At 54.5% G+C, this 20,925-nt stretch overlaps 1 protein-coding gene across 1 annotated transcript in view; it reads right to left on the bottom strand.

Moving 5' to 3' along the window:
• Positions 1-20,925, bottom strand: part of LOC144610249 (actin filament-associated protein 1-like 2) — a 46,384-nt gene that overhangs the window by 17,742 nt on the left and 7,717 nt on the right. The window contains exons 2-5 of the mRNA XM_078428841.1: positions 17,584-17,780; positions 17,177-17,356; positions 13,997-14,092; positions 4,288-4,369 (exon numbers count right to left, since the gene is read on the bottom strand). Of these exons, the coding sequence (XP_078284967.1) occupies positions 4,288-4,369; positions 13,997-14,092; positions 17,177-17,356; positions 17,584-17,780 (555 nt within the window). The remainder of the gene's footprint in view (positions 1-4,287; positions 4,370-13,996; positions 14,093-17,176; positions 17,357-17,583; positions 17,781-20,925) is intronic.

Genomic DNA, 20,925 nt, shown 5'->3' with positions numbered 1-20,925 from the left:
CCAAACGCCTTCTTCACCACCCTATCTACATGAGATTCCACCTTCAGGGAACAATGCACAGTTATTCCCAGATCCCTCTGTTCCACTGCATTCCTCAATTCCCTACCATTTACCCTTTACGTCCTATTTTGATTTGTCCTACCAAAATGCAGCACCTCACACTTATCAGCATTAAACTCCATCTGCCATCTTTCAGCCCACCCTTCCAAAAGGCCCAAGTCTCTCTGTAGACTTTGAAACTCTACTTCATTATTAACTACACCACCTATCTTAGTATCATCTGCATACTTACTAATCCAATTTGCCACACCATCATCCAGATCATTAATGTAAATGACAAACAACAGTGGACCCAACACAGATCCTTGGGGTACTCCACTAGACACTGGCCTCCAACCTGACATACAATTGTCAACCATTACCCTCTGGTATCTCCCATTCAACCATTGTTGAATCCATCTTGCAACCTCACTATTAATACCCAACGATTTAACCTTCTTAATCAACCTTCCATGTGGAACCTTGTCAAATGCCTTACTGAAGTCCATATAGACAACATCCACAGCCTTGCCCTTATCAATTTCCCTGGTAACCTCTTCAAAAAATTCAAGAAGATTAGTCAAACATGACCTTCCAGGCACAAATCCATGTTGACTGTTTCTAATCAGGCCTTGTTTATCCAAATAATTATATATATTGTCCCTAAGTATCTTTTCCATTAATTTTCCCACCACAGACGTCAAACTAACAGGTCTATAATTGCTAGGTTTACTTTTAGAACCTTTTTTAAACAAAGGCACAACATGCGCAATGCGCCAATCTTCCGGCACCATCCCCGTTTCTAATGACGTTTGAAATATTTCCGTCATAGCCCCTGCTATTTCTGCACTAACTTCCCTCAATGTCCTAGGGAATATCCTATCAGGACCTGGAGAATTATCCACTTTTATATTTTTCAAAAGTGTCCGTACCTCCTCTTCTTTAATCCTCATAATTTCCATCACTGCTCTACTTGTTTCGCTTACCTCACATAATTCAATATCCTTCTCCTCGGTGAATACCGAAGAAAAGAAATTGTTTAATATCTCCCCCATTTCTTCCGGCTCAGCACATAGCTGTCCACTCTGACTCTCTAATGGACCAATTTTATCCCTCACTATCCTTTTGCTATTGACATATCTGTAGAACCCCTTGGGGTTTACTTTTACATTACTTGCCAAAGCAGCTTCATATCTTTTTTTCGCTTTTCTAATTTCCTTCTTAAGATTCCTTTTACATTCTTTATATTCCTCAAGAACCTCATTTACTCCCTGCCGCTTATATTTATTGTATATCTCCCTCTTTTTCCGAACCAAGTGTCCAATTTCCCTGGAAAACCACGGCTCTTTCAAATTATTATTCTTTCCTTTCCACCGAACAGGGACATAAAGACTCTGTACTCTCAAAATTTCACCTTTAAATATCCTCCATTTCTCTATTATATCCTTTTCATAAAACAACAATTTCCATTTCACTCCTTTTAAATCCTTTCTTATCTCCTCAAAATTAGCCTTTCTCCAATCCAAAATCTCAACCCTTGGTCCAGATTTGACCTTCTCCATAATTATATTGAAACTAATGGCATTATGATCACTAGACCCAAAGTGCTCCTCAACACATACCTCCATCACCTGACCCGTCTCATTTCCTAACAGGAGGTCCAACACTGCCCCTTCTCTGGTAGGTACCTCTACATATTGCTGCAAAAAACTATCCTGCACACATTTTACAAACTCCAAACCATCCAGCCCTTTAACAGAATGTGATTCCCAGTCTATATACGGAAAATTGAAATCACCCACAATCACTACTCTGTGCTTACTACTAATATCTGTAATTTTCTTCACTGCCTGCTGTACCTGCATGCTAACTTTCAGTGACTGATGCACTAGGACACCCAGATCTCGTTGTACGTCCCCTTTTCCTAACTTGACACCATTCAGATAATAATCTGCCTTCCTATTCTTACCAACAAAGTGGATAACCTCACACTTATCCACATTAAACTGCATCTGCCATGCATCCGCCCACTCACACAACCTGTCCAAGTCACCCTGCAACCTCATAGCATCTTCCTCACAATTCACACTACCACCCAGCTTTGTATCATCTGCAAATTTGCTAATGGTACTTTTAATTCCTTCATTTAAATCATTAATGTATATTGTAAATAACTGCAGTCCCAGCACCGAGCTTTGCGGTACCCCACTAGTCACTGCCTGCCATTCTGAAAGGGACCCGTTAATCCCTACTCTTTGTTTTCTGTCTGCCAACCAATTTTCTATCCATGTCAGTACCCTACCCCCAATACCATGTGCTCCAATTTTGGCCACTAATCTCCCGTGTGGGACCTTATCAAAGGCTTTCTGGAAGTCCAGGTACACCACATCCACTGGCTCTCCCCTGTCCATTTTACTTGTTACATCCTCAAAAAATTCCAGAAGATTAGTCAAGCATGATTTCCCCTTCGTAAATCCATGCTGACTTGGACCGATCCTGTTACTACTATCCAAATGCTCGGCTATTACACCTTTAATAATTGACTCCAGCATCTTCCCCACCACTGATGTCAGGCTAACTGGTCTGTAATTCCCTGCTTTCTCTCTCCCTCCTTTCTTGAAAAGTGGGACAACATTAGCGACCCTCCAATCCACAGGAACTGATCCTGAATCTGTAGAACATTGGACAATGATCACCAATGCGTCTGTGGACTCTAGCTTGGCCTGTGCTCTGCGCACTGTGTCTCAGAGGCTGCGGTACAAAGTGCATTAACACAGGAGATAGAGTTGTGCCCCCAGACGGAAGAGGTCTCTGCCCAAGCCGGCTGCCTGCCCCTTTTGTGGGGTTCAGTCCGTGCCCGGGTGGCGTTAGAGAAGGACCACACACTGTCCATGGGCACCCTGGGGGATTTCCGGGACCGCTGGGCGCCGCGGGGGGTGGAACGTATCCTTAATAAGGATGGGGATATCATTGTTTAAGAGTGCAACATTTAACAATATTCGATTAGATAGTTGGGTGATTTTGTATTATGGTGGTGGGTCTGTTTGGTAATGTTTTATATTGAATATATTATTGCAATAATTGATTACATTTATTTTGTTTATAAAAAAGGAGAGTTGTACAGCACAGAGATTAGCCGTGCAGCCCACAATGCCCGTGCTGAACATGATGCCAAGGTAGACTAACGTCCTCTGCCTACACATGATCCATGTCCCTGCGTTTCTGGCACATCCATTGTCAATGTAAAAGCCTCATGCTTATGGCTGCAGAATGTCAGAGGGATCAGTGGTCAGCAGTTCTTGCAGTTCCTGTGAGGTGTCTCCGTGTCTATGTGCGTATCTTTGCGTGTGTATGACCGTGTATGTGTGTCCGTGTGTGAGTGTGTGCGTGTGTGTCTGTGTGCGTATCTTTGCGTGTGTATGACCGTGTATGTGTGTGCGTGTGTGTGTGTGCGTGCGTCCATGTGCCCATAGAGTACTATAGAAAATTGGTGCAGGAGGAGGCCATTTGGCCCTTCGAACCAGCACCGCCATTCATTGTGATCATGGCTGATCATCCACAATCAGTAACCCGTGCCTGCCTTCTCCCCATATCATATCATCATATCATATCATATATATACAGCCGGAAACAGGCCTTTTCGGCCCACCAAGTCCGTGCCGCCCAGCGATCCCCGTACATTAACACTATCCTACACCCACTAGGGACAATTTTTACATTTACCCAGCCAATTAACCTACATACCTGTACGTCCGTTGATTCCACCAGCTCCTAGAGCTCTATTGAACTCTCTTTTAAATTCATCCAGTGAATTGGCCTTCACTGCCCTCTGTGGCAGAGAATTCCACAAATTCACAACTCTCCGGGTGAAAACGTTATTTCTCACCTCAGTTTTAAACGGCCTCCCTTTTATTCTTAGACTCGCCCCAACATTGGGAACATTTTTCCTGCATCTAGCTTGTCCAGTCCTTTTATAATTTTATACGTCTCTCATCCTTCTAAACTCCAGTGACTACAAGCCCAGTCTGTCCAATCTTTCCTCACATGACAGTCCCGCCATCCCGGGGATTAACCTGGTGAACCTACGCTGCACTGCCTCAATAGCAAGGAAGTCCTTCCTCAAATTAGGAGACCAAAAACTGCCCGCGTGTGCGTCTGTGTGCGCGTCTGTGTGTGTGTCCCTGTGCGTGTCCCTGTGCGTGTGTGTGTGTGTGAGCGTGTGTGTGTGTGCGTGTGGCACGGACTCACCTGCACTGTGGATGTCTGTGCTCCGTGACATGACCATCTCTCCCATGTGTGACTCCAGGCTCCGTGTGGCCCTCAGCACTGCCTGCAGTGAAGGACACACAGCAGTAACTCACCGGACAGGACTTTGTACCCCCCCCTCTGACATCAGTCTGAAGAAGGGTCTTGACCTGAAACGTCACCCATTCCTTCCCTCCTGAGATGCTGCCTGGCCCGCTGAGTTACTCCAGCGTTGTGTGTCTACCTCGAGCTTGTGGGGAAGGCAGCTCACTCTGCCCCTCTTTGCAGCAGGGATGGGGCTCAGAATCAGGGAGGTACAGGCCCTTCAGCCCAACCTGCCCGTGCCAGCCCACATAACCCAGCTACACTGACCTCTCCACCACTGAAGGGATCTGCAGGAGACACTGCCCCAAGGAGGCAGATAACATCACTGTGACCACACCACATCTCATGGGGAACAAGGTGCCTGACAACCGCCACCTCCAGCTTCAAGAACAGCTTCTGCCCAGTAACCACCAGGGTCTTGAATCAACGATAGACACACAGTGCCGGAGTCACTCAGTGGGTCAGGCAGCATCTCTGGATGTTTCAGCTCGAGACCCTTCTTTAGAACCATTTGGCTCTTGAAACATCCTGTTCAACCCTAACCACAACCCTACCTCAGCAACAAGGGCGGCCTGGTGGCGCAGCGGTAGAGTTCCCGCCTTACTTACAGCGCTTGCAGCGCCGGAGACCCGGGTTCCATCCCGACTACGGGTGCTGTACTGTACGGAGTTTGTACGTTCTCCCCGTGACCTGCGTGGGTTTTCTCCGCGATCTTCGGTTTCCTCCCACACTCCAAAGACGAGCAGGTTTGTAGGTTAATTGGCTTGGTATAAGTGTAAATTGTCCATAGTGTGTGTAGGATAGTGTTAGTGTGTGGGGTTGGTCGGTGCTGATTCGTTGGGCCGAAGGGCCTGTTTCTGCACTGTATTTCTAAACAACACAAAACACACTGTGGACTTGCAATACTAATGCGCTGCATACTTTTCCACTATCATAGTCTGAGAACTTAACATATATAACATAACAACTACAGCATGGAAACAGGCCTGTTCGGCCCTACCAGTCCACGCCGACCACTCTCCCTGACCTAGTCTCATCTACCTGCACTCAGACCATAACCCTCCAATCCCCTCCTATCCATATACCTATCCAATTTACTCTTAAATAATAAAATCGAGCCAGCCTCCACCACTTCCACCGGAAGCCCATTCCATACAGCCACAACCCTCTGAGTAAAGAAGTTCCCCCTCATGTTACCCCTAAACCTTTGTCCCTCAATTCTGAAGCTATGTCCCCTTGTTGGAATCTTCCCCACTCTCAAAGGGAAAAGCCTACCCACGTCAACTCTGTCCGTCCCTCTCAAAATTTAAAAAACCTCTATCAAGTCCCCCCTCAACCTTCTACGCTCCAAAGAATAAAGACCCAACCTGTTCAACCTCTCTCTGCAGCCTAAGTGCTGAAACCCAGGCAACATTCTAGTAAATCTCCTCTGTACCCTCTCCATTTTGTCGACATCCTTCCTATAATTTGGCGACCAGAACTGCACACCATACTCCAGATTCGGCCTCACCAATGCCCTGTACAATTTCAACATTACATCCCAACTTCTATACTCGATGCTCTGATTTATAAAGGCAAGCATACCAAACGCCTTCTTCACCACCCTATCCACATGAGATTCCACCTTCAGGGAACAATGCACAGTTATTCCCAGATCCCTCTGTTCCACTGCATTCCTCAATTCCCTACCATTTACCCTGTACGTCCTATTTTGATTTGTCCTACCAAAATGCAGCACCTCACACTTATCAGCATTAAACTCCATCTGCCATCTTTCAGCCCACCCTTCCAAAAGGCCCAAGTCTCTCTGTAGACTTTGAAAATCTACCTCACTATCAACTACTCCACCTATCTTAGTATCATCTGCATATTTACTAATCCAATTTGCCACACCATCATCCAGATCATTGGGGTACTCCACTAGACACTGGCCTCCAACCTGACATACAATTGTCAACCGTTACCCTCTGGTATCTCCCATTCAGCCATTGTTGAATCCATCTTGCAACCTCACTATTAATACCTTCTTAATCAACCTTCCATGTGGAACCTTGTCAAATGCCTTACTGAAGTCCATATAGACAACATCCACAGCCTTGCCCTTATCAATTTCCCTGGTAACCTCTTCAAAAAATTCAAGAAGATTAGTCAAACATGACCTTCCAGGCACAAATCCATGTTGACTGTTTCTAATCAGGCCTTGATTATCCAAATAATTATATATATTGTCCCTAAGTATCTTTTCCATTAATTTTCCCACCACAGACGTCAAACTAATAGGTCTATAATTGCTAGGTTTACTTTTAGAACCTTTTTTAAACAAAGGCACAACATGCGCAATGCGCCAATCTTCCGGCACCATCCCTGTTTCTAATGACGTTTGAAATATTTCCGTCATAGCCCCTGCTATTTCTGCACTAACTTCCCTCAATGTCCTAGGGAATATCCTATCAGGACCTGGAGACTTATCCACTTTTATATTCTTCAAAAGTGTCCGTACCTCCTCTTCTTTAATCCTCCTAATTTCCATCACTACTCTACTTGTTTCGCTTACCTCACATAATTCAATATCCTTCTCCTCGGTAAATACCGAAGAAAAGAAATTGTTTAATATCTCCCCCATTTCTTCCGGCTCAGCACATAGCTGTCCACTCTGACTCTCTAATGGACCAATTTTATCCCTCACTATCCTTTTGCTATTGACATATCTGTAGAACCCCTTGGGGTTTACTTTTACATTACTTGCCAAAGCAGCCTCATATCTTTTTTTCGCTTTTCTAATTTCCTTTTTAAGATTCCTTTTACATTCTTTATATTCCTCAAGAACCTCATTTACTCCCTGCCGCTTATATTTATTGTATATCTCCCTCTTTTTCCGAACCAAGTGTCCAATTTCCCTGGAAAACCACGGCTCTTTCAAATTATTATTCTTTCCTTTCCACCGAACAGGGACATAAAGACTCTGTACTCTCAAAATTTCACCTTTAAATATCCTCCATTTCTCTATTATATCCTTTTCATAAAACAACAATTTCCATTTCACTCCTTTTAAATCCTTTCTCATCTCCTCAAAATTAGCCTTTCTCCAATCCAAAATCTCAACCCTTGGTCCAGATTTGACCTTCTCCATAATGATATTGAAACTAATGGCATTATGATCACTAGACCCAAAGTGCTCCCCAACACATACCTCCGTCACCTGACCCATCTCATTTCCTAACAGGAGGTCCAACACTGCCCCTTCTCTGGTAGGCACCTCTACGTATTGCTGCAAAAAACTATCCTGCACACATTTTACAAACTCCAAACCATCCAGCCCTTTAACAGAATGTGATTCCCAGTCTATATACGGAAAATTGAAATCACCCACAATCACCACTCTGTGCTTACTACTAATATCTGCTATCTCCTTACATATTTGCTCTTCCAATTCTCGTTCCCTATTTGGCGGTCTATAATACACCCCTATAAGTGTTGCTAAACCTTTCTCATTTCTGAGTTCCACCCAAACAGCCTCCTTAATCGAGCCTTCTAGTCTGTCCTGCCAAAGCACTGCTGTGATATCCTCCCTGACAAGCAATGCAACACCCCCACCTCTTGCCCCTCCGATTCTATCACATCTGAAACAATGAAATCCTGGAATATTTAATTGCCAATCGCAACCCTCCTGCAACCATGTTTCACTGATCGCCACAACATCATACTTCCAGATGTCAATCCAGGCTCTAAGCTCATCCACCTTTCTTACAATGCTCCTAGCAACCGTACTAGTTTAAAGTCTCCGCAGTTATTTTAGCAAATCTCCCCGCCAGGATATTGGTTCCCCTCGGGTTCAGATGCAACCCGTCCTTTTTGTACAGGTCATACTTCCCCCAGAAGAGGTCCCAATGATCCAGAAACTTGAATCCCTGCTCCCTGCACCAGTTCCTCAGCCAAGTATTTATCCTCCACCTCACTCCATTCCTATTCTCACTATCGCGTGGCACAGGCAGTAAGCCTGAGATTATTACTTTGGAAGTCCTTTTTTTTAACTCTCTTCCTAGCCCCCTGAATTCTCCTTTCAGGACCTCTTCCCTTATCCTACCTATATTGTTGGTACCTATATGTACCACGACCTCTGGCTCCTCTCCCTCCCCTTTCAGGATATCCTGGACACGCTCAGACACATCCCGGACACCGGCACCAGGGAGGCAAACCACCATCCGGGTCTCCCGACTGCGTCCACAGAAACGCCTATCTGACCCCCTCACTATAGAGTCCCCTATTACTACTGCTCTCCTCTTCCTTTCCCTACCCTTCTGAGCAACAGGGCCGGACTCCTTGCCAGAGGCCCGGGCACCGTCGTTGCCCCCAGGTAGGCTGTCCCCCCCAACAGTACTTAAACAGGAGTACTTATTTCCAAGGGGTACAGCCACCGGGGTACTCCCTAGTCCCTGCCTCTGTTCCTTGCCCCCCCTAACAGTGACCCACTTGTCTACCTCCCGTGGTCTAGGAGTGACCACCTCTCTGTAACTCCTATCTATAACCTCCTCACTCTCCCTGATCAGACGGAGGTCATCAATCTGCCGCTCCAGGTTCCTAATACGGTCCCTTAGGAGCCCCATCTCGTCACACCTGGCGCAGATGTGGATGTCTGGAAGACTATCAGACTCCCAGATTCCCCACATCCGACACCCAGAACAAAAAACTGCCCTGGCAGTCATACTCTCCAAACAAAGCCCCGTGCTCGGTTACTAAACCTACCGCCCGGCCGCTACTCCAAACGCTCCAACCGCCCACCCAAAAGAACTGAGTGATCTCCTGGGAGAGGCGAAAAACCGGATAAAAAACCCAGGCCAATTTGGGAAAAAATCCGGGAAATTCCTCTCCGACCCCAAGCTAGGTGATCGAAACTAGTCCGGGAGATCACACAGGTCTTACTCCTTACTATCCCCACACAATCCCCACACACTACTTCCCAAGCAACACAGCTTGGTGCTGCTTGCTGCTGCTTGCTACTGCTGCTGCTTGCTGCTGCTACTGCTGCTTGCTGCTGATTGCTGCTGCTACTGCTGATTGCTGCTGCTACTGCTGATTGCTGCTGCTACTGCTGATTGCTGCTGCTACTGCTGATTGCTGCTGCTACTGCTGATTGCTGCTGCTACTGCTGATTGCTGCTGCTACTGCTGATTGCTGCTGCTACTGCTGATTGCTGCTGCTACTGCTGATTGCTGCTGCTACTGCTGATTGCTGCTGCTGATTGCTGCTGCTACTGCTGATTGCTGCTGCTACTGCTGATTGCTGCTGCTACTGCTGCTGATTGCTGCTGCTACTGCTACTGCTGCTGATTGCTGCTGCTACTGCTGCTGATTGCTGCTGCTACTGCTGCTGATTGCTGCTGCTACTGCTGCTGATTGCTGCTGATACTGCTGCTGATTGCTGCTGCTACTGCTGCTGATTGCTGCTGCTACTGCTGCTGATTGCTGCTGCTTACTGCATATTTATTCTAGTTATCTAATGTGCCTGGGGCAAGTTGGGGCCAGTAAGAATTTGTAAACCGGTGTGTGGGGCCGTGACTAGGGTCGCCAACTGTCCCGTATTAGCCGGGACTTCCCATATATTGAGCTAAATTGGTTTGTCCCGTACGGGACCGACCTTGTCCCGTATTAGGCCTCGGGGCACTGTAGGCCCGGACACTGTAGGCCCGGACACTGTAGGCCCGGACTCTGTAGGCCCGGACACTGTAGGCCCGGGGGCTGCTATAGGTCCGGACACTGTAGGCCCCGACACTGTAGGCCCCAGATACTGTGGGCCCCGACAATGTGGGCCCGGACACTGTACGCCCGGACACTGTAGGCCGGGGGGCCGCTGTAGGCCCGGAAAATGTAGGCCCTGACACTGTAGGCCCAGACACTGTAGGCCCGGACACTGTAGGCCTGGCGGCTGCTGTATGCCCTGACACTGTAGGCCCAGATGCTGTAGGCCTGGGAGCTGTTGTAGGCCTGGACAGTGTAGGTCCGGAGGCCCGGGCATCGCCTAACGGAGGTTGCTTACCAAACCGCCTCCCGACCCGGGCGGCCGCCGTTGGTGGAGCGGGAGCACGTGGCCGCTGGCTGGGTGAGGTCACGTGGGGCGCGGAGCGGAGACGTCAACTTTTGTCCCTTATTTGGGAGTGAGGAAGTTGGCAACCCCTAGGTGTGACCCTGTGGCTTCCCCACCCCTCACTGTCTGCCCCTCCAATCCATTAATTCCTCCTCACCAATGAATCAGTGCAAGTCGCAGAGTCACCCAGCACGGAAACAGGCCCTTCGGCCCACCGACTCTGTGCTAGCCACCAGCACACTTACACATCCAACGTCACCTCTGTTTCATTCCCCCGCTTCCCTTTTTCCCCAGGGTGGAAATGTCCGACGAAAGAGCTGGCCCGGATGGAGTGGATGTGGAGAGGATGGTTCCACTAGTGGGAGAGTCTGGGACCAGAGGGCACAGCCTCAGAATTAAAGGACGTTCTTCTAGGAAGGCAATGAGGAGGAATTACTTTAGCCAGAGGGTGGTGAATCTGTGGGATTCTTTGCCACAGACGGCTGTGGAGTTCGTCAGTGGATATTTTTAAGGCAGAGATAGATAGATAGATTCTTGATTGGTGCGGGTGTCAGGGGTTATGGGAAGAAGGCAGGAGAACGGGGTTAGGTGGGAGGGATAGATCAGCCATGATTGAATGCAAAGTAGATTTGATGGGCCGAATGGCCTAATTATACTCCTATCCCTTATGACCTCATGAGCTTAGAGGGCACGACTGCAAGGGGAGCGGGGGGGGAAGTGTGAAGGAGATTACGGGTCAAGTTATTTTTATTACACAGGGCGGTGGGGGCCTGGTGGTGGAGGCAGATACGATAGTGGCGTTTAAGAGGCTTTTAGATAGTCACATGGATATGCAGTGAATGGAGGGATATGGATCATGTCCAGGCAGATGAGATTAAATGAATTTGGCATCATGTTCGGCACAGACATTGGGAGCCCAAGAACTGGTGAGGACTAGGGTTGCCAACCGTCCCGTATTAGCCGGGACATCCCGTCTTTTGGGGCTAAATTAGTTTGTCCCGTACGGGACCGCCCTTGTCCCGTATTAGTAGGGGTGCCAACATCCTCGCTCCCGAATACGGGACAAAGGGTGATGTCACCGCCCCGCGCCCCACGTAACCTCACCCAGCCAGCGGCCACGTGCTCCCGCTCCACCAATGGCGGCCGCCCGGGCGGGGAGGCGGGTTGCTATGCAATCTCCGTTAGGCAGTGCCCGGGCCTCCCAACCTAGACTGTCCAGAGCTAAAATGTCAGAAACCTAGAATGTCGGGACCTAAACTGTGGGGACTTACAGTGTCCGGACCTACACTGTCCGGGCCTACAGCGTCTGGGCCTACACTGTCCAGGCGTACAGTGTCCGGGCCTACACTGTCCGGGCCTACACTGTCCGGGCCTACACTGTCCGGGCCTACACTGCACGGGCCTACACTGTCCGGGCCTACACTGTCCGGGCCTACAGCGTCCGGGTCTACACTGTCTGGGCCTACACTGTCCAGGTCTACACTGTCCGGGCCTACACTGTCCGGGCCTACACTGTCCATCCGGGCCTACACTGTCCATCCGGACCTACAGTGTATAGCCCTACATTGTCCGGACCTACAGTGTCCGGGTCTACATTGTCCAGGCCTAGTGTCCGGGCCTACAGCGCCCCCGGGCCTAATACGGGACAAGGGCGTTCCCATACGGGACAAACCAACTTAACCTAAAATACAGAATGTCCCGGCTAATACGGGACAGTTGGCATCCTTGGCACGGGGCTAGTTCCTGTCACACAGAGGGGGTTGAGTGCCTGGAACGCTTGGCCAGAGAAAGGAATACAGGTGGAAGGGGATGGGGTGGTGCAAGTCCAGGTGGGGCGCAGGGGGGCACAAAGGCAGGAGGGGGAGGTACAGCATAGAAACAGGCCCTTCGGCCCATCGAGTCCACGCCGACAATTCACACACCAGTTCTATGTTATCCCACTTTCTCCTCCACTCCCTACACACCAGCGGGTAATTTACCGAGGGCCAATTAACCCACAAACCCAGACGTATTTGAGATGTGGGAGGAAACCGGAGCACCCGGAGGAAGCCCACCTGGTCACAGGGAGAACGTGCACACTCCACACAGGCGGCAGCCGAGGTGAGGATTGAACCTGAGTCTCTGGCGCTGTGAGGCAGCGGCTCTACCTGCTGCACCATGCGGCAGCTGCAGATTGGGTTAGAGTCATAGAGTGATACAGCGTGGAAACAGGCCCTTCTGCCCATCTTGCCCACGCCAGCCAACAATGTCCCAGCTACACTCGTCCCACCAGCCTGCACTTGGTCCATATCCCTCCAAACCTGTCCCACACGTTGGGATAGTCCCAGCCTCAACTACCTCCTCTGGCAGCTCGTTCCATACACCCACCACCCTCTGTGTGAGAAAGTTACCCCTCAGATTCCTATTAAATCTTTTCCCCTTCACCTTGAACCCATGTCCTCTGGTCCTCGATTCCCCTACTCTGGGCAAGAGACTTTGTGCATCTACCCGATCTATTCCTCTCATGATTTACACACCTCAATAAGATCTCCCCTCATCCTCCTGCGCTCCATGGAATAGAGACCCAGCCTGCTCAACCTCTCCCTGTAGCTCACACCCTCTAGTCCTGGCAACATCCTCGTAAATCGTCTCTGAACCCTTTCAAGATTGACAATATCTTTCCTATAACATGGTGCCCAGAACTGAACACAATATTCTAAGTGCGGCCTCACCAACGTCTTATACAACTGCAACATGACCTCCCATCATCTATACCCCAATACTCTGACCGATGAAGGCCAATGTGCCAAAAGCATTTTTGACCACCGTATCTACCTGCGACTCCACCTTCAAGGAACCGTGCAGCTGATGGTTGTTTTGATGCAGGAGATGGGAAGCAGAGGCTGGGGCATCTCGGTGGCATGGGTGGGTCCAGACCCTGATGCCAAGTGTCCACAGCAGGAATGTGCAGAGCTGCCCGCTGTAACCTGGGTCACCCCTCTGGGGGGGGGGGGGGGGTGGCGTGGGAGAGACCCCTGGTGTTGTTGTGGCCACCACGCCCAATGACATCAGTGTCTCAGTCACACAACCCCCACCCCTCCCCACCCCACCCCACCCCCCATCCTCCCATTGCCCTTTGTGGCCCCCAACCCCACCGGACACATGACCCCTCGTCATCACACTGTGTGCCCACCCCTGCACACGTCCCGCGCACACGCATGTGGAATACATTGCCACTGCACACATGTGGAATACATTGCCACTGCACACTGGGTTACACATCCCCACCCCCAACCCCACCGGTGAGCCCCCCCCCGTACCAGTCACCGGCCACACAACCCCCCACCCCCCCGTGCTCCTCCCCCCGGCTCTTCCCCCCCCCCCCGTGCTCCTCCCCTCCCCACTGGATTACACATCCCCACCCCCACCCGTGACCCCACCACACCCCCCCCCGGTACCAGTGACCGGCCACATATCCCCCCCCCCCCACTATGACCATAGACCCCACCCCCCCCCCCCAGCCGGGGTGGGCCGCGGGCAAGCGTACCTTGTTGCGGGCAGGTTCCGTGCCTCTGCCCGCTGCCTTTGGCCAGTGCCCACGGGTGGGTCTGTGGTGTCCGGAGCTGCTCACATCCTCCATGACCTGAACACGGGCAACACAGGAGAGTCACACTGACCGCACCCCCCCACCCCCCCGGGCACCGTACACCATGGCAGTGCCCCTCGCCACGCCCAGCACCCCCACACAGCCCACGCACACCCACCCCACCCACACACACCCACACACACACCCACCTCCACACAGCCCACGCACACCCACCCCACCCACACCCACCCCACCAACCCACACAGCCCACGCACACACACCCACCCCACCCACACACACCCACCCACACACCCACACACCCACCCACGCACACCCACGCACACCCACCCCACCCACACACCCACCCACCCACCACACACACCCACCCACCCACCCCACACACCCACCCCACCCACACACACACACACGCACACCCACCCCACACACCCACACACCCCACCCACACACCCACCCCACCCACACACACCCACCCCACCCACACACACCCACACACCCACACACACACCCACGCCCACCCACCCACCCCACACACCCACCCACCCACCCCACACACCCACCCCACCCACCCACCCCACACACCCACCCCACCCACACACCCACGCACACCCACCCCACACACCCACACACCCCACCCACACACACCCACCCCACCCACACACTCACACACTCACACACCCACCCACCCCACCCACACACACACACCCACACATTCACCCACACACCCACACCCACCCACACCACCCACACACACCCACCCCACCCACTCACACACCCACACACCCACCCACCCCACCCACCCACACACACCCACACACCCACACATTCACCCACACACCCACACACCCACTCACCCCACCCACCCACACACACCCACCCCACCCACCCCACACACACACTCACCTCACCCACACACCCACACACTCACACAGCCACACACCCACCCACCCCACCCACCCCACCCACACCCACACACCCACACATTCACCCACACACCCACCCACACACCCACCCCACCCACACACCCACACATTCACCCACCCCACCCACCCCACACAGCCCACCCCAACCACACACACACTCCACCCACACACCCACCCACACACCCACCCACACACCCACACACCCCACCCACACACCCACCCCACCCACACACTCACACACCCACACACCCACCCACCCCACCCACCCACACACACCCACACACCCACACACCCACACATTCACCCACACACCCACTCACCCCACCCACCCACACACACCCACCCCACCCACCCCACACACACACTCACCTCACCCACACACCCACCCCACCCACACACTCACACAGCCACACACCCACCCACCCCACACACCCACCCCACCCACACACCCACCCACACACCCACACACCCCACCCACACACCCACCCCACCCACACACCCACCCACCCCACACACACACCCACCCCACACACCCACCCCACCCACACACACTCACCCCACCCACACACCCACCCCACCCACACACCCACCCCACCCACACACCCACCCCACCCACACACCCACCCACCCCACACACACACCCACCCCACACACCCACCCCACCCACACACCCACCCCACCCACACACCCACCCACCCCACCCACACACCCACCCCACCCACACACCCACCCCACCCACACACACACCCACCCCACACACCCACCCCACCCACACACACTCACCCCACCCACACACCCCACCCACACACCCACCCCACCCACACACCCCACCCACACACCCCACACACCCACCTCACCCACACACCCACGCACACCCACCCCACCCACACACCCACCCCACCCACACACCCACGCACACCCACCCCACCCACACACCCACCCACCCCACCTACACACCCACCCACCCCACCCACACACCCACCCCACCCACACACCCACCCCACCCACACACCCACCCCACCCACACACCCACCCCACCCACACACCCACCCCACCCACACACCCACGCACACCCACCCCACCCACACACTCACACACCCACCCACCCCACACACCCACACACACCCACCCCACACACCCACACACACCCACCCCACCCACCCCACACACACCCACCCCACCCACACACCCACCCCACCCACACACTCACACACCCACCCACCCCACACACCCACACACACCCACCCCACCCACACACCCACCCCACCCACACACTCACACACCCACACACCCACCCATCCCACCCACCCACACACCCACCCCACCCACACACACCCTCCACCCACCCACCCCACCAACCCACACAGCCCACGCACACACACCCACCCCACCCACACACCCACCTACACACCCACACACCCCACCCACACACCCCACCCACACACCCACCCACACACCCCACCCACACACCCCACCCACACACCCACCCCACCCACACACCCCACCCAAACCTTCAGCGAGGGGAGACAAGTGGTGCAGCCCGCCATGCAGAGAGGGGCGAGGGGGTGAAGGTGAAATCCTGCCCTGCCAACGGGGTGAGGGGGGGTTGTGGAATGAGGGGTGAGGGGGATGAGGGTGGGGGGTGAGAGGGTGAGGGGGTGAGGGGGTGGGCGGGTGAGGGGTGAGAGGGTGGGGGGGTGGGGGGGTGAGGGGTGGGGGGTGAGAGGGTGAGGGGGTGGGGGGGTGAGGGGTGGGGGGTGGGGGGTGAGAGGGTGAGGGGGTGGGGGTGAGGGGTGGGGGGTGGGGGGTGAGAGGGTGGGGTGGGCGGGTGAGGGGTGAGAGGGTGGGGGGTGAGGGGTGAGGGGTGGGGGGGTGAGGGGTGGGGGGGTGAGGGGTGGGAGGGTGAGGGGTGGGAGGTGGGGGGGTGGGGGGGGGGAGGTGAGGGGTGAGGGGGTGCGGGGGTGGGGGATGAGGGGTGAGGGGGTGGGGGGTGAGAGGGTGGGGGGGTGAGAGGGTGGGGGGGTGAGTGGTGAGAGGGTGGGGGGGTGACAGGGTGGAGGGGTGGGGGGTGACAGGGTGGGCGGGTGGGGGTTGGGGGGTGGGGGGTGAGGGGGTGGGGAGGTGACAGGGTGGGGGGTGGGGGGGTGGGTGACCCGGCGATCTGTAACTGAGTGAGTGTCTGGTGCTAACACCTGCAAACCTTCAGCCAGTCGTGGGCCTGTTGCTGGGTGTGTAGGCCCAGTACCAGGCTGCCGTGGGCAGTGCCCGTCACCCTCAGCTCGTGCTCCACCCGACGGCCCCGCTTGAACTTGTAGGCGGCACGTGCCCCCGCCAGGCTCACGTCCAACAGCGGCAACCCGTCCACAAGGCACCTGTAGCACTGCGGGAGAGAGGGGGGAGTTAGACCCTGGGTGGGGGGTGAGGGGTTGGGGGTGGGGGGGTGGGAGGGGTGGGGGGGGTGGGGGGGGTGGGAGGGGTGGGGGGTGAGGGTGGGGGGTGGGAGGGTGAGGGAGTGGGGGTGGGAGGAGTGGGAGGGGTGGGAGGGGTGGTGGGAGGGGTGGGAGGGGTGGGGCGGGGGGGGTGGGATGGTGAGGGGGTGATACCCACCAGCAGCCGCTGGCCTTTGATGAGCACGAGCTGCCGGCTCCACCGTCCCAGCCACTGTTTACGCCAGAGGAGGCCGCAGATGTGGGTGAGGGTGAGGGAGGGGGCGGGCAGCACCTGCGGAGAGTCCGTGCCACCCGCCGCACTCGCCTCCTCCTCCCCGTACGTCTCGTACACGCTCCCGTCCGAGTCCAGGTTGTCTGGAAACACAACGACCATCAGACACGGCAACACTTGGGAGCCCCAGGCACACACCTGTGCAGGTACACACAGGTACACACCTGTGCAGGTACACACCTGTGCAGGTACACACCTGTGCAGGTACACACCTGTGCAGGTACACCCAGGTACACACCTGTGCAGGTACACACAAGTACACACCTGTGCAGGTAGACACAGATACACACCTGTGCAGGTAGACACAGGTACACACCTGTGCAGGTAGACACAGGTACACACCCGTGCAGGTAGACACAGGTGCACAACTGTGCAGGTACACACAGACACACACCTGTGCAGGTACACACCGCCCCAGGTAAACACAGGTACACACCTGTGCAGGGACACACAAGCACACACCTGTGCAGGTACACACCGCCGCAGGTATACACAGGTACACACCTGTGGAGGTACACATAAGTACACACCTGTGCAGATACACACACACACACCCCTGTACACACACCCCTGTACACACACACCCTGTACACACACCCTGTACACACACACCCCTGTACACACACACACACCCCTGTACACACACACACCTGTACACACACACCCCTGTACACACACACCCCTGTACACACACACCCCTGCACACACACACCTGTATACACACCCCCCTGTACACACACACCCCCATGTACACACACCCCTGTACACACACACACACCCCTGTACACACACCCCTGTACACACCCACCCCTGTACACACCCATCCCTGTACACACCCACTCCTGTACACACACACCTGTACACACCCACTCCTGTACACACACACCTGTACACACACCCTGTACACACACCACCCTGTACACACACCCCTGTACACACACACCCTGTACACACACACCCCTGTACACACACACCCCCCAGTACACACACACCCCTGTACACACACACACCCTTGTACACACACACCCCTGTACACACACACACACCCCTGTACACACACCCCTGTACACACACACCCCCTGTACACACACCCCTGTACACACACACACACCCCTATACACACACCCCCCTGTACACACACACCCCTGTACACACACACCCCTGTACACACACACCCCTGTACACACACACCCCTGTACACACACACCCCTGTACACACACACACCCCTGTACACACACACACCCCTGTACACACACACCCTGTACACACACACCCCTGTACACACACACCCCTGTACACACACACCCCTGTACACACACACCCCTGTACACACACACACACCCCTGTACACACACCCCTGTACACACACACCCTGTACACACACACCCTGTACACACACACCCCTGTACACACACACACACCCCTGTACACACACACACCTGTACACACACACCCCTGTACACACACACCCCTGTACACACACACACACCCCTGTACACACACACCCCTGCACACACACACCTGTACACACACCCCCCTGTACACACACACCCCCATGTACACACACCCCTGTACACACACACACACCCCTGTACACACACCCCTGTACACACCCACCCCTGTACACACCCACTCCTGTGCACACACACCTGTACACACACACCCTGTACACACCCACTCCTGTACACACACACCTGTACACACACCCTGTACACACACCACCCTGTACACACACCCCTGTACACACACACCCTGTACACACACACCCCTGTACACACACACCCCCCAGTACACACACACCCCTGTACACACACACCCCCTTGTACACACACACCCCTGTACACACACACACACCCCTGTACACACACCCCTGTACACACACCCCTGTACACACACACCCCCTGTACACACACCCCTGTACACACACACACCCCTGTACACACACCCCCCTGTACACACACACCCCTGTACACACACACCCCTGTACACACACACCCCTGTACACACACACCCCTGTACACACACACACCCCTGTACACACACACACCCCTGTACACACACACCCCTGTACACACACACCCCTGTACACACACACCCCTGTACACACACACCCCTGTACACACACACACACCCCTGTACACACACACACCCCTGTACACACACACCCCTGTACACACACACCCCTGTACACACACACACACACCCCTGTACACACACACCCCTGTACACACACACACCCTGTACACACACACCCCTGTACACACACACACACACCCCTGTACACACACACCCCTGTACACACACACCCCTGTACACACACACACCCCTGTACACACACACCCCTGTACACACACACACACCCCTGTACACACACACCCCTGTACACACACACACCCCCCTGTACACACACACCCCTGTACACACACACCCCTGTACACACACACACACCCCTGTACACACACACCCCTGTACACACACACACACCCCTGTACACACACACCCCTGTACACACAAGCCCCTGTACACACACGCCCCTGTACACACCCACCCCTGTACACACACCCCTGTACACACACCCCTGTACACACACCCTGTACACACACACACCCCTGTACACACAGACCAGGCTCTGTGCAATGTCCAGGGTTGGGCGAGTTGTTCCCTGTGGTGACAGCCCGTATCTCAGGGCTTCACGTTCTTACGGCATACTGTAGGAGCAGAATGTGGCCATTCGGCCCATCGTGTCTGCTGCCCCGTCCGATTATGGCCGGTCTAGTTGCCCCGCCACCCCTGTCCCCCTGCCCTCTCCCCCTGCCCTCTCCCCCCTCCCCCTGCCCTCTCCCCTGCCCTCTCCCCTGCCCTCTCCCCCTGCCCTCTCCCCCTGCCCTCTCCCCTCTCCCCCTGCCCTCTCCCCCTGCCCCCTCCCCCTGCCCTCTCCCCCTGCCCTCTCCCCCTGCCCTCTCCCCCTCCCCCTGCCCTCTCCCCCTGCCCTCTCCCCTGCCCTCTCCCCCTGCCCCCTCCCCCTGCCCCCTCCCCTGCCCTCTCCCCCTGCCCTCTCCCCCTGCCCTCTCCCCCTGCCCTCTCCCCTGCCCCCTCCCCCTGCCCCCTCCCCCTGCCCCCTCTCCCTGCCCTCTCCCCCTGCCCTCTCCCCTGCCCTCTCCCCCTGCCCTCTCCCCTCTCCCCCTGCCCTCTCCCCCCTACCCCTGCCCTCTCCCTGCCCTCTCCCC

Source organism: Rhinoraja longicauda, chromosome 36, assembly GCF_053455715.1.
Source record: "Rhinoraja longicauda isolate Sanriku21f chromosome 36, sRhiLon1.1, whole genome shotgun sequence".
NCBI classification, from domain to species: Eukaryota; Metazoa; Chordata; class Chondrichthyes; order Rajiformes; family Arhynchobatidae; genus Rhinoraja; species Rhinoraja longicauda.
Note: the sequence above shows the minus strand (reverse complement) of the source record. Positions and strands in the feature narration are given on the sequence as shown.